Source organism: Propithecus coquereli, unplaced genomic scaffold (assembly GCF_000956105.1).
Source record: "Propithecus coquereli isolate 6110/MARCELLA unplaced genomic scaffold, Pcoq_1.0 Scaffold71, whole genome shotgun sequence".
NCBI lineage: Eukaryota > Metazoa > Chordata > Mammalia > Primates > Indriidae > Propithecus > Propithecus coquereli.
In genome coordinates, this window is record NW_012153174.1 from 5,419,124 (window position 1) to 5,441,633 (window position 22,510).

The window sequence follows — 22,510 nt, forward strand, 5'->3', positions numbered from 1 at the left end:
AGTGCTCCTGCAATGAGTACGTGAGAACATCCCTGAAAATGCACCTAGAACAGAGCCTGTGGACCGTACAGCCTGCACACTCTTTTCTCTCCTCCTCCGGTCGTCTTCCTCCTCCTCCTCCCCACTTCAAGTCACGGTAAGAGGAAAGAGCGCACAGATGGACTAAGAGCACAGCTGCGTGTGATAGTGGTAATGTTTTTCCTGCCAGTACTTCCAGTGAAGAGAGCAGCCTTGAAAGGGGAAGCCAGGGAGAGAATGCACAAGTCCCTGTCCCTGGCGTGAGGCAGGGGGATCAGATCAGACCTGTCCAGGGAGCGTGGGAGAAGCACAGGGAGGACTACAGCTTCAGAGGGAAGAGAATGTGAATTGAGCAGATCATGACGAAACCATCTGGGGAAAGTTCTTTTTACACAGTCTCAAAGATCTTCCCACAGATGATTTATTCATTCATTACAAAAGGGAATAAAAAGTCATCATGGAGATACCCAATGGGCCGCCTTAAACAAAATAAAACAGATCAGCAAAGAATGGGACCAGTTTTTGCAATGCCTCCTGACGGCTGCCCTGAAAGCACAGCATCGCGTTCACAGGGCACAGCCTGGGCCAAATCCTGACAAACATCAGAAAAACCCAAACTGTGGCACATTCTACAAAACAACTGACCTGTGTTCTACAAAATGTCCGTGTCATGAAAGATGAAGATACGCCAAGGGACTGTTCCACATTAAAGGAGACTAAAGACACGTCAACTAAGGTCAAATTTGTGATGCCAGGTTGGGGAAAGATAGCCATGAGGACATTATTGGAACAACTGGGGAAATTCAAATATTGACTCTGTATTAGATAACAGTATGTATTGATGTTAAATTTCCTGCATGTGACCATTGTACTGAGTAAGACAACGGCGCTACTCTGAGGAGACACATGGTTGAGTATTTAGGGGTGAACAATCATCACATCTACAACTTACTCTCAAGCGGTTTAACAATAACATGTATGTGTGTGTGTATATATACAAAGCAAAATATTAACAACTGCTGCATCTCAGTGAAGGGTATACAATGTTCATTATACCATTCCTGCCCCTATTCTGTGGATTTGAAAAAAAAAATTAAGAAATAAATGTGAATATCTTGAGAGGAAAAAAAGAAGGCAAGTCATTTTTTAAAAACGAGAATGTAACAGTTTTGTAGTTCCTCAAAAAACTTCAACATAGACTTACTATATGCCCCAGCAATTGCACTCCTAGGTATACACCCAAGAGAAAATATGTGTCCACACAATAATTTGTACATAAATACTCATAGCAGCATTATTCATAACAGCCAAAAGGTAGAAACAACCAAAACATCCATCAATAAATTAGTAGATAAACAAACTGTGTTATATTCATACAATGGAATATTACGAAGCCATCAAAAAGAATGAAATTCTGATATATTCTACAACATGAATGAACCTGGGAAACATTACGCTAAGTGAAAGAAGCCAGGTACAAAAGGACAAATATCGTGTGATTTCACTTACATGAGGTACCTAGATCAATCAAATTCATAGAGGTGAAAAGTAGAATAGAGGTGGCCAGGGGCTGAGGGGGGGATGGGGAGTTATTATTTATTTTCCTTTTGGGGTGATGAAAACATTTTGGAACAAGACAGAGGTAGTGGCTGCACAACATTGTGAATATATTAAACGCTACTGAATTTTTTGCTTTAAAATGATTAATTTTCTGTCACATGAATTTCATATTAATTTTTAAAAAAAAGCAGACAGAAATGAGGAGGATGATGTTGTGACTTAGGCAACAGAGTGCACAGGAAAAGACAACATCCAAAGTGAGCACTCACAACCCTGAATCTGCTGACCGGGATAAAAACAGACGGCCTGATGTGGGCTGCCAACTGGTCCCGAAATGTGCCAACCGAAACGGAGACTGTGAAGTTGTGTGATTATAGTTTACCTGAATTCTGTAAATGTGTTCACAAAGACTCCCAGTGCAGTAAGAATTAATTACAGGTTAGGTCAGTACCGGCCATATTTAAAATCACTAAAGAGGGACCAACAGGACAGCATGGGCAAGATGCGATGCCAGGAGCCAAGGTCTTGGAAGGAAAACCTCTCCCTCCCAGGTCCTGGATGTGGAGGCGACACGCCTGCATGGCTGCAGAGAGGCGTCATTTTCTGCTCGGCTGGGGCTGGGATCCTGTAAAAGCCGTCTGCCCCTTCTATTTAGAAATCACGTTCGCTTTCACTCACAAAGCTGGCACAGAGAAAGTGACCCAGTTAGATATGAATGACCTGGCATGTCACACTTCCCAGAAGCAACTGCATTTTCAATGAGAATCAAAAAGAGAATGTTATACTTACTTTAAAAAAAAATTTGCTTTTTGTTTGTAATTCTTACCACAAAAGAAATGCACATTTACTATAAAAACTTTTAAAAAGACGGATGGGCAGAAAGGATGCCCTGGGGAAAGCCACTGCCATATTCGGACGTGCCTCTTGCCAGCCTGAGAAGGCGATACTTAATTTTAAGAAATGAGTCACTGATGACGGGACTTTGAGCATCTTTAGAAACTTTCTTGGTGACCCTCAAATTGTAATAAATGCTTTCTATGAAGCCAGTGGGTCTTATCCCCAAGAGTACCTCCTCTGAGATGGAAGCGTATTTCCCGCACTTAAGCTGTGCATCCGGAGAATCGACGATGAGAGACACGAAGGAGTAGACAGAAGGATCAGGGTAAGTCCCCATTGCTCCCTTCCTTACGAACATTTAGAGAATTACTAAGTCACAAGGAAGAGCAAGAGCCAAAGCAAATAGATTTGGCAGGCCAGTTCCCAGCCCCTGGTGGACAGGGGAAAACAACAGAAATGACGCTTCTGACGCAATTTAGCATCTGGCTCAGAAGCCGATAGAAACGGGCTGGAGCCCTCACTTCTCCAGGTGTCGCCTCCGGAGAGGACACTGGCCCCGGGGCCACACACTTACCCATCCAGACTTCCCCAAACTGTCCAGCGCCGAGCCTTTTCACCAACTTGATGGACTCCCGGGGGATCTCCCAGGCGTCTTTATCCCACGGCTTTTGTGGCTTGGGACTAATACATGCCTTCTCCAGTCTTCTACACAAGCCATCTGACTGCTCTAATTTGGAAGGAAAAACAAAGGTTAAGAAATGCAACACTTTATATTTTACCAGTATCTATAGAGTTTGGACTGTTAGTCTTATAATGTCCAACCTGCCACAGTCTATAAACCTAAAATGTTTATGGGGACTATCCTTCGCATTAATTGTGGCTTTTGAAATTCTTATAAGAAAAGAAAATTTGCAACATACTTGATTTTACTCATTAGCATCGCTGACATAAAAGCAAAACAATCAAAGCCAACAAACAACAGATACCTAAAGGCTGACGGGTTGTCACACTTAATAAAACATGACTTCAAATTACTGAGCCCACATCGGCTCCACAGGGCACCACGGTGGGGACTTGATCGCGTTACCATTGAACTCCCAGCCCCAGAACAGGGCCAGAGCACAGCAGGCCCTCGACACGTGTGCCAGATGCACAAATGAATGGGGAGGGCAGAGGCCACAAAACCGGAGGCGCCTTGTTCTCTCCATACTTGGGGACCTGAGCAAACCCATAGTGGGCATTCCCTTCCAGCAGGTCCTGGAAAAAAGCAGGAGCAACAACCCCTGCACCTGACTACAGTCACACAGGAAAGGAACCCAGAAGGTTCCGGGCTCCACAGGCTGGAACATGGCACTAGGGACTGGAGGAACATCGACTTGCCACTTTGAAATATTTTGGTGGTGATGGGGGTGTTATTTCTATTTTCTTTCACCAAGAGTATGTATTACTTTTACACACACACAAAGACACAGATCTGCAAATCTGCATTCCTATTCCAGATATTTGGATGCCTCATAAAAGTAGGCATATAAAAAACAATATTTATTTTTCTGTTGGTAATTATGGAGCATTGAATGTCAAACAGCACGGACCAGGTGGGAAGGACAGGGATAATTATTCACAAAGATGAAATCTTCCTTTGCATGTTTAACCACAGATTAATTTAGAATCAGTTATAGAATGTGACCTGCCAACTTTATCCAAAAGAAATATGATGCATAAAAAATTTTAATACAAAAATCATGCTTGACACCTTACATGTCTCATAATAATCGTATTCCGTCTAGTCTGACCTTTGGTTGTTACTTACTTTGGTAATGCTTAATCATGTCACTGATACAGGGAAAAGTGATTCGCGGAGAGATGTAATAACCCCCATTGTCCAGACTTCTAATTTTGTAGTGCTTAATAACATCACCATGCACAGGGTCATAATCTCTCACAGACAGAGAGAAGCTTCCTGTTGGGGGAAAAACATAAGTACGGTATATGTTTGTATTGACAAATAAGATCTGCATTAGACAACAATGCAATACACATTTCGCCATAAAACTATGCAAAATATAAATTATGTATATAATGCATAATTTTTACAGTCCTATAAAAATCCTACTTGACAAATGAAACTAGCATTTTGTTTGCTGTGTAGCTTACCAACATGCCATTTTCTTTCTTCATGATAGTTTTTAAAATTATTACTTTGCTGAATTAAAGTTTCTTTAATTTTCTTTCTCTTTAAATTTCACGATTTACTCTAAATAATAACACAAGAGCCTTGGCAAACACAAAGGGCAGTAAGAACTAGCCATACTTATTCCTGCTTTCTATGTTACTTTTAGAAGCAAAACTTATCATTTGAGTTTATTTGTTAACAAACTATAAAACATTTACTACCAGAGTATACTATATCCTTCTCTTTTTTTTTGAATAATTCTATAATAGTTTCTAAAAATGATTTCCTAAATAGTGTTTTATAAGGGGCCTGAAACCACTTCCTACCTTTTAATGTTTCACTTTCTCTGATAAGAAAAGCTCCAGCGCTGTTCCCTGGCGCCAAAAGCTGCCTTTCTGCGTCCTTCCTGGTTATATCCTTGAAAAACCACCTGTGAAGACATTTTAACATTTCATGACTATCATGTTCCAGAGCAAGAGAAAGATGAAGAATATCAACAAGAAATCCAATGAAGTAAATTAAACCACGGAAGATGACAACACATAAGGACTCACTCTTCTGTTTCTAAGGTGTTGACTTTGGCCACGTAGTTGCTGGGGATGAAGCCTTCTCTCTTTGTTGAAAGGGACTTAGCTTTCCACCATTCTCCATGCCTGGAATAGAAATACACAGCAAAAAGAAGCTAAAGGAATTAGCATGGTGGTGTCGTAGCTGTGTTCGTAGCTACGGGGGAGGCTGAGGCAGGAGGATCGCTTGAGCCCAGGCATTGGAGGCTACAGTGAGCTATGACTGTACCACTGCACTCCAGCCTGGGTGACAGAGTGAGACCCCATCTCTAAAAATAAAAAAGAAGCTATAAATATCACGTGTGCCCCATAAATATGTACAAATATTACATATCAATAAAAAATTAAAAGTGAATTTAAAATAACATAGTTACCAATTCCACCTCTATACATATACCCAAGAGAAATGAAAACATATGTTCACAAAAAAACTTATACATGAATGTGCAAAGCAGCATTATCTGTAAAAGCCAAAAAGTAGAAACAACCCAAATGTCTACCAACTAATGAATGGATAAGCCAAATCTGGCATATCCATTTGATGGAGTATTATTTAACAGCAAAACGGAATGAAGTGTTGATACACTACAACACGGAGGAGCCTTTTCAATATGCTAAGTGAAAGAAGCCAGTCACAAAGGACCACTGCATGATTCCATTTAGATGAAACATCCAGAATAGGCCAATTTTAAGACAGAAAGAGTAGACTAGTGGTTTCCTAGGGCTGGAGAGAATGGTGGGGGTGGGGGTAATGGCTAAGGACTGCCAAGTTTCTTTTTCGGGTGTTAAAAATGTTTTAAAATGGTTCGTGGTGATAGTTGCACAATTCTGAGAATGTACTAAAACTGAATTGCACGCTTTAATTGGTGAATTGTATGGTACTGTGAATTCTCAATAAAGCTATTAATATTAAAAAGAGAGAAAGAGAAAAAGCTATTAAGAGAGCACTTTGAATGTTCACAACACAAAGAAATGATAAATGTCCAAGGTGATGAATATGTTCATTACCCTGATTTGAGCATTACACATTGTATAAATGTATCAAAATATCACTCTGTATCCCATAAATATATATAATTATTATGTGTCAACTAAAAATAAATGAGGGAAAAAAAAGTGTTTATATCCAAGACTCAAGAACTACAATAGCAATTCCTTTAAGGTTATTTGTTTGAGGGAGTAAGGTAAGGTGGGGAACATCCCTGAAACCCCAGAATACAGTGGGAAAATTCACTCCTGTCAATAGAATAAAAATATGTTTACAGACTGAAGCGAAGGACAACAGCCTTACAACTAAAGTGCAGGTCACTGGGCTCAGTGCTGCCAAACACAAGTTGGTAATAATGGCTCCCACCTTACAGAAGCAAAACGTCTGTATCTTCCCCCAGGATGGCTAAGAAATGCTTTAGGATCCTTAGAGAAACGGGGGTCAAGGGAATAATGGTTTGTCGTTCATTTGTTATCAACTCCTTGGTTCAAACACCTAGTTACCACAGAGATGGAAGCCATGAAAAAAAAGAGAAAGAAAATCATAAGAGAATTCCCAGCAGGTAAATTATCACCATGCTCACGCTCTCAGCCAGGAGGCAGCCATGGAGCTGGGGCTGGGCGGGGAGCTGGTAAAAGGGGGAAGAAATGGGTCCCTTAACCGTTTGAGCCTTAAACTGTGTTCCTCCTCAAATTCCACACGCAGATGGGATCCCTGTCTGCAAGACATGAAGGACAACCACAACTAACGCTAAGCGATGCCTGCTCTATGCCTGTGCTATACTTACACACAGACACACACACACACATGTGCAGTGCTCACATCAACCCACAATACAGGCACTGTCGTTCCCAGTTTATAAGTGAAGAAACCAAGGTATAGAGTTTAAGTGACTTGTTGAGGTCACACAACTGTCAAGTGGCAGGGCCTCACTCAACCTCTAAGCAACACTGTGGTCTCTCAACCACAGAACACCTTAACCTTAATTAGAGGGTCTCCCTCCTCTAACCCTATTTGGCAGACCATGATGATGCTTCCTGCAAGATTAGTAGGAAAAGCAAGATAGAATTCAAATGTTTGGAGTTCCTTATTCTTAGTACTGTCCTTACTGTCCTGCAGACGCACACTGCCTGTGAGTCGGCATGGAGGGGGTCGAGGAAATGACAACACCCACGTGTGCACAGAAGCACGCAGCTGCTGAGTAGAGGTGTTTCCAACACAGCTGCTCTAGGACAGTATCCACAGAAACTGAACTGGGCCCAGTATAAATCTAAGTAATATAATAAAATAAAAATGGCATTGTAAATAACATGCAGATGCCACACAGACTCAAACTTCTTAAGGTGGCACAGCTGGAGAAAGAAAGAAACTGGGGTCTGTCTTCCAAGGCATCCCCCTGAAGAGTGCTCACAGGTGGCCTTAAAAGGAAACTTCCTTGGCCCTACTCCTTCCACTGCCCAAGCCATAGTACAGCAAGTAGGCCAGGAGGCCTCCTGCCCACAACGAGACGGGGGTCTGGCCGTGGTACCAGAAGCAAAACAAGGGGACAGCACATAGGCCGCAGTGGCCTGAGGGAAGGAGCAGCAGCCGCAGTGTGCTTGGGAGCACTTACTCCTCCAGGACTTTCATCTTTTCTCCCTTCCTGAAAGACAGGTCGTCCGGGTGGATGCCATCGTAGGGGTACAAGGCCACCACAATGTCTCCTTGCTCCTCGGGATCTAAACAGGAAGAACACAAGCGGTCGCCTGTGAGAACCCACCAGCAGAAACGTGTTAGCAAATCCTCACGGGGCACGAAGGCTGGGACGAAGCGCTGAGGAGAGGGCAGCTGGCGCAAGGACAGGGGCTCCCTCCCAGCGGGTTCAGGTCTCCGGGGCTACAGAAAGTAACCTGCCATCCGCACTGTGTGCAGTGCTCGTTATGGAAAATCATTTAAAACTACGACTGTAATTTTAACTCTGCGTTTAAGAAACCCTCGTTCACGGCAGCATTATTCACGATAGGCAAAATGTGGAAATAATCCAAATGTCCATCAGTGGATGAAGAGATAAACAAAATGTGGTATATACTTAAAGTGGAAACATGATTGAGCCTTACAAAGGAATAAGGTTCTGACACATGCTACGGCATGGAGGAACCTTACAGAAATTAGGGTGAGTCAAATAAGCCAGACACGAACAAACACTGAATGATTGTATTCATGTCAGGTACCCAGAGCACACAAATTCACAGAGACAAAAAGTACAGTGGTGGTTGCCAGGGGCTTGGGAGAGAAGTAAAGGAGGAATTATTGTTTAATAGGTACAGAGTTTCAGTTTGGGAAGATAAAAGGTTCTGGAGATGGACGGTGGTGATGGTTGTACAACAATGTGAATGTATTTAATGCCACTGAACTATACACTGAAAAATGGTCCAGATGGTAAATTTTATGTTATACATATTTTCCCACAATAAAAAAATAAATAAAAATATCTAGGACAACTATTTTATAGAAGCTCTAACAGTAAAGAAAAAAATTTAACTATGTTGCTACTAAAACATACCTTTAGTTTGAAACCTCTGTCCTGGTAAAAGCTGAGATTCTGGAACCTACAAGAGAATATTTGTTAGGAAGAAAAATTTTATGTGTAGTTTTTCTTACACTCATGTTATATATCATTTTTCTAACCGTAGCAAATGACGTTTAGATTTGCTAACTTATTAAGCTAGAGAGAACAGGAAGAGAAAAATCTGCAGAGCTATGCCCCCAGCTACGGGGCCAGTGGCACGGCTCTTTTGTCATTTGCCTGTGGTGGCAGGAAGCGAGCAAGCCTCACCCCGTCATAACTCCCCCTTATTTGGAAACAGAACCCTAATATTACGTGGGGTGGCATTTTGCCCAGCTCAGTGACTATGCTTGCAAACTTTCCAGCCCCCGAGGCAGATGGGGGGGGGGTCTCTCTATCAGTGAAATGGTTGTATGAGACTTTGCTAAAGGCTGTCCTTGTCCCTCATCCCCTTTCTGCCTAGAAACAAGTGAAGGCTGGAGTCCTAGCAGTCATGGAAACCACCAAGGGCAGCAAGGCGACACAAGGAAGTGGCTGGGCCCTGGTGACTTGGCAGAATTGCCACCCAGCCCGGGACTGCCTAACTCCAGGTTTCCAAGGCTTGCTTAAAAACCTGTAGTCAGGGCTCTGTTACCGGCAGCGGAGAGCAAGTCCTAACCGAGCCATGACTCTGTCATGGGGACACATGGCATCCCCGGTCATTTTAGTTGGGAGGTAAATTATTGGGATTAAATTATTAAATTATTAGTGGCACAAAAGCCTGCTCCGGTTACCTTTTAAATCAAATTCCCTTTTCTCACAGTGCCACGGGAGGCTGCCGGAGGCCTATACCGCAAACTGTGCACCTTTTCTCTTTCTCTCCGATTAAAATGTGATTTCGCAGAATGGGACCAAGCTGGTTTGTACTGAAATTTACATTTCTGATGAAAGTCGGCCCATAAAATCTCTAATTCAGTGATGGGGTAGAGGAAAATTAGTGTATTGTGGTATCAGAAAACCCACGGCACATGCTGTCCTTCAATACTCATTTCAAGAAATTTTATGCTGATTTTTCAGTCATTTTGATTTACATAATTAGGAGGTATGATCTATTTTATGATTTGGAGGAAATAATCAGAAGATGAGAAACTAATTAAATCATTCTGAAAGCAGCAAGCCGATTTTTTCAAATATCAAAGAGCCCTTAGTTTACAACATTTTAATACACTTTTGAAAACACATATATGTGACTAATATTCTGTTGCTCTAGCTTGTTCCTTAAAATGGCTTTTTCTAGAGTGTTGTTAAAACTTGTGTCGACCCCCCTTGTTATCTACCCATGGCGTGCACTTTGGCACATCTGGCCGGGGCTGAGAGTGGTATTGATAGCCATGAATAAGCCCAAACTGACTGGCTCACAAAGCAAGGATATCTGACCACAGGAGGCCCAAACTAAAGTGTTAATATTTATGGTTTACATGACGGAATTGAAAGATTTCAAACCTGTTTACTACTTCTGCTTTCTAACTTGATTTTTAATCTTCTTCACTCTGAACAAGAGGAAAAAATGGTGTGTACGTTTGTACTATTCTCTTCTGCTTTTCTGAATAAAGGACATCTTCATTCATCATTTAGAAACAAAAAACAGGCTGGGCGCAGTGGCTCACACCTGTAACCCTAGCTCTTTGAGAGGCCGAGGCAGGAGGATTGCTTGAGTTCAGGAGTTTGAGATCAGCCTGAACAAGAGTGAGACCCAATCTCTACTAAAAACAGAAAAAATTAGCCAGGAGTGGTGGCGTGCACCTGTAGTCCCAGCTACTCAGGAGGCTGAGGCAGGAGGATCGCTTGAGCCCAGGAGTTTGAGGTTGCTGTGAGCTAGGCTGATACCACGGCACTCCAGCCTGGGCAACAGAGCGAGACTCTGTCTCAAAAAAAATGAAAGAAAAGAAAAGAAACAGAAAACAAAACAAACATAACAAAAATAATAATGGTTTTAAAGCATATAAAATCTATATATAGCACATGGTACCGGAAGAAAACAGATCCTTTTTATGAGAACTTTGAAGGCTATAAGAAAACTATTTGTGACTCCAATTCCTCTTATTTTACTTTCTATTAATTACATTTATGTAATATATAGTTCTATATCTGTATATACTTATGTAACAGGTTAAATTTTATATTTATATGTATTTATTTTATTAAATTATTAAAGCTATTAATAATCTTACACATTTTAAGTACATATATTTTCTGCACATAAAATTACAATGTTAATTTATCCAGAAACATCATGTATGATAACTTAAAAGCATAATTTATTCACTCTTCTTCTCCACTTCTTACGCAGACCAACTCTGACTTATCGGTCTCAATGACGACGTGTGACTTTGGTATGTGGAAGATGTGTCCCACCTGCAGGATGATGGGACGGGCTGGGGGAAGGGCAGGCAGAAGGGCTTCATATCGAGAACGTATTTCTAAAATGCCAAGGCATTTAAAAGCATGTCAGACTAGGGAAACTATGAAAATTCTTAATAAAGGGATTTGGGATAACCTGGAATAAGCTGTTTCTAGCTTAAATGCTGAGGAATTTTATAAAAATCAGGTTATGTGAGGATATGAATATTTTAAAAAATCATGAGAAAATATATGTAAAGAATATAAGATTTGAAATAAAGTGGAATTTAAGGTTATAATTGTCCAAAGCTTCCTTCTTTCCATGAAGTATACTATTAGTTCTTTGTCAAGCATTTCCCAAATGCATCAAATAGATAACACTCATGTAAAATTTCTAGTACAGATATTTGCCTAAGGTTAGGGAGCAGAGTTAGATGTGTTTTTCCTTAATCTTCTAATTCACTAAAATAAACCATGACAACTTCAGGAGCTGTACTATTTTGAATTAATTGAAGAAATGAGGTTGGGTGTGGTAGGTCACACCTGTAACCCCAGTGCTTTGGGAAACAGAGATGGGTGATGTACGAAACACCAAGACATTAGCACCTATTTTAGCTTTTTGCTTTCAGACCACTGTGCTAATCTCACTGCCTGTCTTAAGTCACAAAAATCTATTTCTCTCTTTCCCTCTCTCTCTCTCTCTCTCTCTCTATATATATACATATATATATATATAATATATATATATACATATATATATATATATAATATATATATATATTTTTTTAAGTGGAGTCTTTGTACCAGGAATATGTAAGATGGTTTTCTCCATACATAAGAATGTGACCAAAGGCCCTTTTATTGCACAGTAAGTGGCCTAGTTATCCCTAAAATGTTTACATGTTCTTTAAAGGATTAAGTTATTAATACAAAGCATATAAAAAATTATTTGAGGCCCAAATAATCAATGTGATTTTTCCGCATGCATATATGACAAACTGGTTTTTAAATTATGCAGCCATGCTTTGATCCTGCTGTGGGAATTCTCCCCTGAGACTATCTACTTACTGGCCTTTGCTGTTTATTGGACGTTGGATCTCTCACATAAATAGTTCGGTCAGTATTACGTACTGGTTGAGTCTTCAAATCTATTCCATCGTCATTCAGATTGTCTTTCCTTTTTGATTTTATACATCCCATATTTCCTGTTGGGATACAAAAGCAATGACATTGTTTTACCATTCCAGAACTTGCTTCAAGTCACCAAAATCTCTCAATCAAAGAAGAGTAAATAGGATATATTTTTATTCTTTATCACACATAGATTAATAAAGTCAAATGTAGGTATTGTTCACAAATGGTCTTGCTTGTTCATTCATCATTCAAGAAATATTCATTGAGCATCAGTTTTACATCAGCCGAACATAATTCCTGCTCTAAATACACTACTTATATTCTTGTGGTGAAGATGTGTGAAGTGAAATTAGGGTACAATGGGGTGAGTCAATAATAGAGGATGCACAGGACCTAGGAAAGGACATCTAACCCAGGCAAGAGGAGAAGGGGGTGGTCAGGGAGAACTTTCTGGAGGAAATGCTCTGTGAGTAGAAATGGGAGAATGTCAGCCAGGTTGCACAGACAGTAAAGGAATTCCAGGAAGAAGGAACTTCACATGCAACAACAGCTAATATGCTAATCTGGCCCCTTCAGAGAGCTACATCAACCTGACCCCTTCACACTAAAGACTGTAGCCAAGGAGCAGGGAGGGAAGACCAAACGTCAGGGCTCGAGAGGGAGGCACACACTGGATGCAATGCCAGGGAGTTAGTTTCTTCCCCCTGAAGACAAGTGACACATCCAACCTGCAGTGTGTAAGGTGAAGTGAGGGGCTGAGGCTTTAAGGGCAGGTGTGTCTCATAGCTAGGAAGTATAGAACCTGGCTCCAACTGAGCATGGCTCGGGGCTGGTGGCAGCCTTTACCAAGACTGGAAATAAGGGAGCAGACACAGGTATGGTGGAAACAATGCTTATGGGAATATCAAGGTGATCAAATCCAGTAGGCTTCCCAGTGAGGTATCTGAGTCTGACAGCCAGGAGAGGTGGTGGCAAAATCATGGCCACCACAAGCCAGGATAGGCCTTTGGAGCAAGAGCTACTATAGCAAGAAGGGGACTTGTGCCTGAGCAGCACAGTGACACGCCATGCATCAGTTCACACCAGGAGGGGCACAGCACTGCACACAGCACTCTGGGGACTGAGAAGGTGATTTTGCAGACTTCAATCAGGTGTGCCTTTGGCCTTGCAGTGTAGCTAGCCTCAGTGTCAAACTTATACGTTAAAAACAAAAAAAAATCTGTTATGAGCTCTATAAGAAGGATAGATCCATGAGAAGAATAGATTCTATGGACACAGTCCAGGAAATTCTTTTGGGGTCTAGTGGGGGCATGGTGCTCCCATGTGATCTGTGTTAATTCTGAAGCACTGCCAAATTTGGGGAGCACTGTTTAGTTAACTTCAGAGAAGCAGAGATGACTTCAAGTTTGGGGAAGGGGAGTTGGTGCAAATGAGGCAATGGGGTGAGGGAGGAATTGTTCTAAGAAGCCTCGGTAGCTCTTCCACGCAGCCCTCCCTGGGCCTTGTCCTTCAGGCTTCCAGCTGCTCCGGGAACTCCAGCTTGTTTATCATTTCATTAGTTGAGGTAGGGCGCCTCTAAAGGACAACCACACCTCTTTCTGAAACCAGCAGTAGTTCCCCAAATAAAGGGGAAGCAAGTACTTTGATTCAAAACAGCACATCCCCCGCCCCACTAAAGTTTCTGAGATGGAGATGGGTTTTAGAGTTGATCTTAAAGAAGCATGAGTTCTTTTTTCCGCCAGTCTTACTCCTCTTGCCCCCAAAAGTTGTGTTCAACTAATCAGCCCTAAAAATGGTGCTTTACGAATGAGCAAATATGGTAATAGGAAAGCCCTGGCAGACCTACCCGAGCACGCAGCAAGCTCCAGGGGGAGGAGCCCTGGGTGGGTCCGCCCGACCCGGCGGGCCTGGCCCTTCCGCCCGCTCCCACCTGGCCAGCGTCGGCGACTGCGACAGGGGGCCAACCAGTCCCGCCCAGCACGCAGGAGACCCCAGCACGCCCGCACGCTGGCTCCATGGCCCTCCCCACCCGTCCCCGCGCCCCCTCTCTGCAGCGCGCTCTCTCAGTCTCTGCCTCTCCTCCTGATCCTACACAAATGTTACGCACCAGGCAGGTCTGCACTAAGCGCCCTAGTGACAAGAGCACCCCTCTGCTCCCCCCATCACGATTTACACTCCTTAGTGCCACCTACGTCCCATTACAAACCGGTTTATTTATGGTCGGCTGCCCCAGTAGAGTCTAAGCTGCTTGGAGCGGCCTCCCCTGCTCCGAGCACCCAAAACAGCTCCCAGGGCGCTCAGGGAGTATTTACATGGACAGTGGACAGGCTGCCGGCTGGGGACTGCCACACGCCCACCCCGAAGTAAAGGTGAGCCAGGGAAGAGAAAGGGGGAGAAACTCTCCTCCATCTGTTCTTTTAAGAGACAGAGACAGAAACCTCCAGAACCACTCCGGGTTATGGGAAACAGGGGAGAGAGGAACAGGGGACAAGGCAAACCCATACTGCGCCACTTTCTGAAGCCTGGATACTCAACCAGAGGGGAAGGGGGCTGAACTGTTCCACATCAGAAACGACTGAAGGGCCATGTGTGAACGTTGACAGAAGGCAGGGAGCAGAGGGGAACAGCTGGGATAACTGGGGGACTTGGAACTGATTTGAGCATGACATCAGACAACCGTCGTTAGGTTCTGTAAGTGTGATAACGGCGTCGTGGTTATACGGGAGAACGTCCCCGTCTTGGGAGCCCAAAAGGTGTGTAGCGAAGAGGGACACGGTATCTGCAACTTTCAACGCTTCCGCCACAACGAGAAGAGGGGAGAGAAGGAAGGGACAAGTGTGTCAAAATATTTTACAAATTAAAGCATCTAGGGAAAGAACATATTCTTTCATTACTTTCTGTAGATTTAAAAATTTCAAGATATTAAAAAGTTGGAGGGTACAAAATTATAAAGTTCATAAAGGTTACAAAGGATATTATAAACTTTATGCAAAAGACATTTTTCAAAAGGCATGCCAAGTAGTGCGGGCTTGACGTCGACAGGGAGCCGCGGGCGTTTCTAACATGCGGAGCTCTGTTTCTCAGAGGGAACTCTGTAGGAAGTGTGGAAGGGAAAGCCAGCTACTGTGGGGAAGTCTGTCGCTCAGCCTCTGAACGGGTCCAGAGGAAAGGATGATGGCGACTGGCCGAGGACAGTCGTCTTGGGAAGAGGAAGGATGAAAACAAAATGCAGGAGGAGGCGGTCGTGGTGGCTCACACCTGCAATCCCAGCACTTTGGGAGGCTGAGGAGGGAAGATCGCTTGAGGCCAGGAGTTGGAGACCAGCCTGAGCAAGATAGCAAGACCTTGTCTCTACAAAAAAATTTAAAAATTAGCTAGGTCTGGTGGCACGCATCTGTAGTCCCAGCTACTTGGGAGGCTCTCGCAGGGAGATCATTTTTTGCCTAGGAGTTCGAGGCTGCAGTGAGCTTTGACCGCACCACTGCACTCCAGCCTGGGCAACAAAGCAAGACCTGTCTCAAAATAAACAAACCACCACCAACAACAAAAATGCAAATAGATGTGTGTGGGGTGGTGTCATCCAAGAGCAGACGACTTATAGATGGCCATTTATTTATGCTTATTTTATGTTTTCCCTTCTGCCATCACCGTAGATAATTAAACACCAAATGTATGTATTATAGATGAAAAAAATCTAAACACCCCTCCACGTTGTGAGTTAGCATGGCCTGTGCTCACTGCCCACTTAGCACAGTGTGTTTGGGGGCCCCAGTTCAGACACACACCTGCAAGAAACCTCAGAGAGCTCCTCCTGGTGACATGGGGATGAACAACCCACACTCAGACCGGTCTTGCAGTTCCTTATACTGTATGAAGGTACCAGAAAAGAAGAAAATACAATCTACTCCCAACAAAAACTGAGAAACTGGTTACATGTTTCCAAGTGACATGAGTTACACTTTACAATGACTTATACCTTAGTATTTTTTTATCACGTTTGTAATATACTGAGCATCTCATTTAATCCTCAAAGAAATGCTATAACCAAATTATCATCCCCACTTTATAGAGGAGCAAACCGAGGCTCAGAGAGGTTACTTGGCTGGCCCACAGCCACAGCGGGGGGAGTGTGGGGCTGGGACTCACTCGCATGCTGCTCTAGTCTAGAGTCTAAGTCCAGAGCTAGGTCTGCAGCCTGGGCTTTTGGCACTTTGCCAAACAATGGTGATTTTGAAACTCGTATTTTACCTATTTATTAACAATGCCAAACAAAGAGATTATTTTTATAGCCCGCCTCTTTTCTCGAAAGGATTTGAAATGCTTTACCACAAACAAGTCAATAAAGAGGTTAATAAAATAAAAACAGAAAACCAGAGTCAAAAAAAAAAAAAACAGAGGAGAATGCAAATGTGGTACCACCAAGGTAACACCGTGGTAACACATCTGCGGTAACACATCTGCTGTAACAAACCTACACATGTGCCCTGAGTTTGCTGGCGGGAAGGGCCAGGGTACTGCATGAGTCACAGCGGGAGAGAGGACAGTGTGTCCCCAACAGGAATTCCAAGTTTTCTTATGGACTTTACATAAAGTGCTGTAGATGATGTAGTTGGCAATGCTTTCAACGCTATTTTTGAACAGTAAATGAAGGCACATTTTGTAAGCAGAAAGCTTTGGTTAAAAAAGATAACAACGGAAGCTTCGACTTGCAAATACAACCCTGGGATATTCTTTGCAAAAGTTCAACTATATGGTCTGAAGAGACACAAACAGCCAGGCAACACTTTGATCACAAAGGAACATCCACCAACACGTCCAGAAAATGAGAGAGTGGTGACTTTTCTTTCTAAAAAGTCTTTTCTTTCATTGGAACAGATAGATATTCATTCGAGGTGGCTCATGCTCATTTAAGGGCCTTAGAATAGTAAAAGAGTGATTTACGAAAGCCAAAAAGTTATCCCAGACTCTGGGACAATGGACTCTAACTCTAATTTATCAGCCTACTGCCTGTGGTGGGTTCTAGCAGTGCTTTACTGTTCTGCATGTGCTCGACAAAGAAGCAACTGTGGTGTTCGCTTCGGCAGCACATACACTAAAATTGGAACGACACAGAGAAGATTAGCATGGCCCCTGCGCAAGGATGACGGGCAAATTCGTGAAGCGTTAAAAATAAAATTAAAAAAAAAAAAAAGAAGCAACTGTGTACTTGGAATCCCACTTCTGGGAACCTTTGCACAAGGGCACAAGGATGGTTCCACTAGCATTACTGCTATAATAAACAGAGACAATCTAGATGTCCACTAATAAGGGAGAGTTGATTAAAAGGGATGCATTATGAGTGAGTTAAAAAGAGAGATTTGAATATTTGGACATTCTTTGTAATGCTTGAATCCCTGCTAAAGGTATCCCGTCAACCAAATAGCGTTCATAGTACCTGTGAGGTAGGTTTTTGTCCCCTTCCCCTCCCCCTCCTCCTGGTTGATTTCCACTGAGTTTTACTTCCTTCTGTGCACATGTGTGCTATCGGTTAGTTCCAATTTACAGTGAGTACATGTGGTATTTGTTTTTCCATTCTTGAGACACTTCATTTAGGATGATGGTCTCCAGTTCCATCCAGATTATTGCAAAAGGTATTAATTCACCTTTTTTATGGCTGAGTAGTACTACATAGTATACATATACCACGTTTTATTAGTACACTCATGAATTGATGGACACTTTAGATTCCTGTCTGAATAATCAAGAATTGCTGAATTTAGCTGTGTGCAGTGGCTCAAGCCTGTAATGCCAGCTATTTGGGTGGCTGAGGTGGGAGGATCACTTGAGCCCAGGAGTTCCAGGCTGGGCAAAAGAGCGAGACCCTGTCTCTATTAAAAAAAAAAAAATTGCTAATTGAAAAAATTATATATACATACTTAGAGATATATATATACACACACACATATACATATATATAAATATTTAATTTATGCAGAAAAAAGTCTGAGAGGACACTCACAACCTTGTTGGCTAAGTTCTAAAGTCCATTTGTAGGGTACAAGATCTGATATAGAAATTTTCTATTGAAAATTCCTAACGAAGAAACTACAATGTGTCTTCTTGTATACAATGTTTAATGATCAAATCAGGGTAATTAGCATATCCTTCACCTCAAACAATTATCATATCTTTGTGTTGCGAACATTCAGCATCCACTGTTCCAGCTATCAGAAAATATACAATACATTGTTGTTCATCATAGCCACCCACATTGTTGTAGAACACTATAACTTCTTTCTACCTAAAAGCTGCACTTCTTTACCCACCCAAAGGCCTTGCTGCCTCTCCGTGGAGGGAGCTTCATCTCTAGGAGTTTTCTGAATTAGAGAGCTTAGAAGGGCAGGAGAAAGAGAAAGGAAGCCCCCAGGAAATAGAAATGGGTGGTATACTGATCCCAAACAAAAGCGATCTTGAGCTTCAAATTAGGTTCAAGTTTGGTTCAAGCAACACTTACAGGAGTTCATTCCTAAAATAATGTCCTCCAGTTCTCATGCTTGCATTCCAGTATCAGTTCTATAACTCAAGAGATTTATTTTGCCTGCCAACACAGACACCTTTAGATACCCTTCAATTGTTTTCCTTCTTACTTTGCTTTCCGAAATGAGACTCAGATTAAAGAAACAAAGTGTTCACAAGAGTTGTAATGCTTTCTCCAAACCACCTATCAAAGTGACGGGGTGAGAAGAGCTTGGTCGGTAGTCTCAGGACAGCAGAAGGGGACGGAGCACCAGGACTATGCTCCGCAACCAACTCCTTTAATTCCTAACTTAAATCGTTCCTTCTTTCATCAATTTTCCTAACTCCCTTTTAAAAGAGATAGAACTGAAAAGGATGTAGCCAGACTCTTTACTTAAGCAACTAAGATTTTTCTCCTTACATATCATGGCAATCATTTTCAAACATCCTCTGACAATTTTCCTTTATAAAATCTCCCAGAAAGCCAGAGTGGAAACAGTTGGTAAGCTGGTGACCCAGGGTGGCCCGTCTTCAGAACCTGGCTTTCTCTATTTGGCAAGCCTGCAACAGAAGGCCCTCCCCAGGGCTTAAATCCATATGCAACAGGAACAGTGTTTGGGGGCAGTCAAGGCAATGTTGTTTTGGTATCTGGTGATCCCTCAGATCATGGAGCTGCTTCTATGGTATCAGCATCACCTCCAGTCTGTGACTAAGTTCGAGCCATCAGGCTCCCCTTAGAAGGGAGGATGATTTAGAAGAATTACTTCTTGGTTTACAAGAAGTGAGAAGCAGGAGCCTGAAGGAGTATTAGACAGAGTAAAAACAGGGATGGAACCTGCATCCTAGGTGCCTGCCAGCCCCCATCCATTTTGACTTATTAACGGTCAATTGGGAAAGGGAAGTGGGGTGGGAAGTGGCTTTAGGAATATCCAGCTAGTTACAGGGTCCACATCCCTCGTCAGAGGAGGGATTTCTCTGGGTCTGCAGGAGGCGCCCACTTCTCTCTCCCTTTCGTGTCTCACTCGGGATGAAGCAGTGAGGAAAGCAGGTGTCAAGACCAAAGAGCTGGAGCGTGTCTCGGGGGATCCAGAAGTTTCTATGTCCTTACACCACTGCAGTGTGTGTCCACATGACATTGCCCAAATCAGCAGTGCCCAGTCCAGGCTCAGCGCGCCAATGGCCCAGACCAGCCCAGCAGGAACATGAGGATAACCTCTGGCTTCTCCCCTCAAATAGCACGACAGCACCTGGAATCCCCCTAGCACCACCGTGGAAAGGAGCAGGGGGAGGAAGAGGAAACATGAGGGACTAAGCTCTCATCTTGAAGAAACAGAGTCAGGATGGAAGAGAGACTAAACCCGGTGCAAAAGCTGTTTTCCCACCTGCTGCTATTCACAGGGGCTGAGGAAAGAGTAGTCACAAAATCTGAAGGTTTTTTTGGTTTTTGGACAGCTGTATTGCAGTGTATATATTAATATTTGGCAAGACTGCCACACATAAAATGCAGTAGCTTCTGGAATTAGTGGTGACGGTACACAATGTTGAGAAAATACTAAAAACTCACCAGATTAGATACTTTAAAAGGGTCAGTTTTATGGTCTATGAATTTTATCAATAAAAAATTAATCTTAAAAATGGCCCCCACCCCCCAAAAATGAGATACAGTGTAGTATGGCTGGTTTCCTCTTTATTTTTATTCATTTTTTTAATTTTAAAATATTTAACTGACAAAGATTGTACATATTCAGTGGTTTCCTGTTTATTAATTTCCTTTATGCCTTTGTGATCCAAATTTGACACCTTTTAATTTACCTTGTTTGTGGATGTCTTTACCTGGTTTGAAGCCACTGCAACGCCTAAGTACAGCCACAGGGAGACCCAGGGGGCATGCAGTCAGCTACAACGTGAATGCACGGCGGGAACGTAAAAGGCTAACCTGATAGCGAGATATTCTGAAATTATGATGCATAAAAACAGCCCATTAGCTGTGTTTACCAGAACCTTAATACAGCACTGGTTACAGTTTTAATCACCATATTAACTACAGTGGGTCCAGACAAGAATTGCGAGACAATTAAAGAGGTATGTGAGAGTCAAAGACTTGGACATTTGGCATCTAGAGCAGAGAGGCTGAAAGGGTCACGTGGCTCTGCCCGGAAGGGAGCGCATGCAGGGGGATGAGACAGGTGCTGAAGTGGGACTCAGGTAGTCTGGCTGCAGAGTCATATAATTATATTTGATAAGAATTGGGCAGTCCTATGATTACAGGCAATCCCACTCTCTTCTCCAGACTCTAACTTTCTCACCATAAAATGAAATCGTTGGGCTTGGCACGAGAGCGTAAGTGATACAATCTTTAACTTGACTATATATATTGAAGTCCTTTGGAATGCATGCATTTCTTAACCCAATACCACCACTTCTAGGAATAAATTATTTCCAAGAAAATAACTGGGCGTTATAAGAAACTGTATAAAAGGACACATTATGGGACTGTTTGAAAGACCATACAGAAATATGCTTGTCTGCCAAGTAATAGGTCACTCGTTAAATAAATGGAGAGCAGCTCTCAAAATCCATTTTACCAAAGGCCAGTTCTGTGAGGGTTTTCAACTTAGAAGATGACAAAGTCACCAAAATTTGTATCTTTTAACTGTTTGTGAAGTACATGTAATTTCATATTACATGGGATAGTTTTAACAGGTTAAGTTTATAATAGTTCGTATTAGTCATGTATAATAATTCTTTTCGATATAATCGTTTTAAAAGATTTTAAAGATTTCCTTTTAAGGAATATTCTATTTTTTTTTTTTTTTTTTGAGACAAGAGTCTCACTCTGTGGCCCTGGCTAGAGTGAGTGCCGTGGCGTCAGCCTAGCTCACAGCAACCTCAAACTCCTGGGCTCAAGCGATCCTCCTGCCTCAGCCTCCCGAGCAGCTGGGACTACAGGCATGCTCCACCATGCCCGGCTAATTTTTTCTATATATATATATTTTTAGCTCTCCAGATAATTTCTTTCTATTTTTAGTAAAGATAGAGTCTCGCTCTTGCTCAGGCTGGTCTTGAACTCCTGACCTTAAGCAATCCACCCGCCTCTGCCTCCCAGAGTGCTAGGATTACAGGCGTGAGCCAACGCGCCCGGCCAGAAATGTTCTATTTTTAAAAGCTAAGGATTGTTGAGTCTCCTTAGGACTATATTAACCTTAGTTCATAGTAATTATCAGCTTTAAGTGTTATATGAGATACAGTTGTTTTTCTAGGTTCCTAATTCATTTCTTACTTTACCCATTTTTAGGATTTTCAACTATTAATGTAATGTCATGTTTTTATTACATTTGAAGTTCAAGTCTTCTGCTTCTTCCTGGTACCCCTCTGTACATCCTCACTTCCCTCCCACATCTCAGGATGGTTCTATCCTTTTGTGTCAAACAGTTTTGCAAACAGCTGCCACATTAACACATCCTAATGTTTCCTTCTTAGAAAGTAAAGTTTAAGCATGTCATATGTGTTGGGAATGTTTTGGTCACTTCCAATTTCTTTCCGATGCTTCTACATTTATATTTAAACTTAAATTAAAATTTTACTTTTTTAACTGCAGAAACATTAATATCGACTTGCTATCTGAAGAATTGGCAGAAGAACATTAAAATGTACACAATTTTTTAAAAGATAGAAATAATATCTAAGTTGTTGAAAGAAACAAATCTTCTGGTAAATTGGAGCATTTGATAAATCACCAATTGGCCTTGGGTAACTGGCTTTTGGAAGATGAATTAGAATATGATACCTCAACAGAAAAGGATACTATGTAGCCA

The 22,510-nt window shown here is 42.2% G+C and overlaps 1 protein-coding gene across 3 annotated transcripts in view; it reads right to left on the reverse strand.

Annotated features, from left to right (window-relative positions):
- LYN (LYN proto-oncogene, Src family tyrosine kinase) overlaps window positions 1-22,510 on the reverse strand; it is a 115,414-nt gene that overhangs the window by 49,223 nt on the left and 43,681 nt on the right. For 2 of the 3 annotated variants that reach the window (XM_012661445.1, XM_012661448.1), the window contains exons 2-8: window positions 12,135-12,271; window positions 8,685-8,730; window positions 7,755-7,860; window positions 5,143-5,241; window positions 4,915-5,018; window positions 4,226-4,375; window positions 2,990-3,142 (exon numbers count right to left, since the gene is read on the reverse strand). In XM_012661445.1, coding sequence (XP_012516899.1) covers window positions 2,990-3,142; window positions 4,226-4,375; window positions 4,915-5,018; window positions 5,143-5,241; window positions 7,755-7,860; window positions 8,685-8,730; window positions 12,135-12,266 — 790 coding nt within the window. In that variant the 5' untranslated portion in view covers window positions 12,267-12,271. The remainder of the gene's footprint in view (window positions 1-2,989; window positions 3,143-4,225; window positions 4,376-4,914; window positions 5,019-5,142; window positions 5,242-7,754; window positions 7,861-8,684; window positions 8,731-12,134; window positions 12,272-22,510) is intronic. The other variant, XM_012661449.1, reaches the window with a different exon arrangement.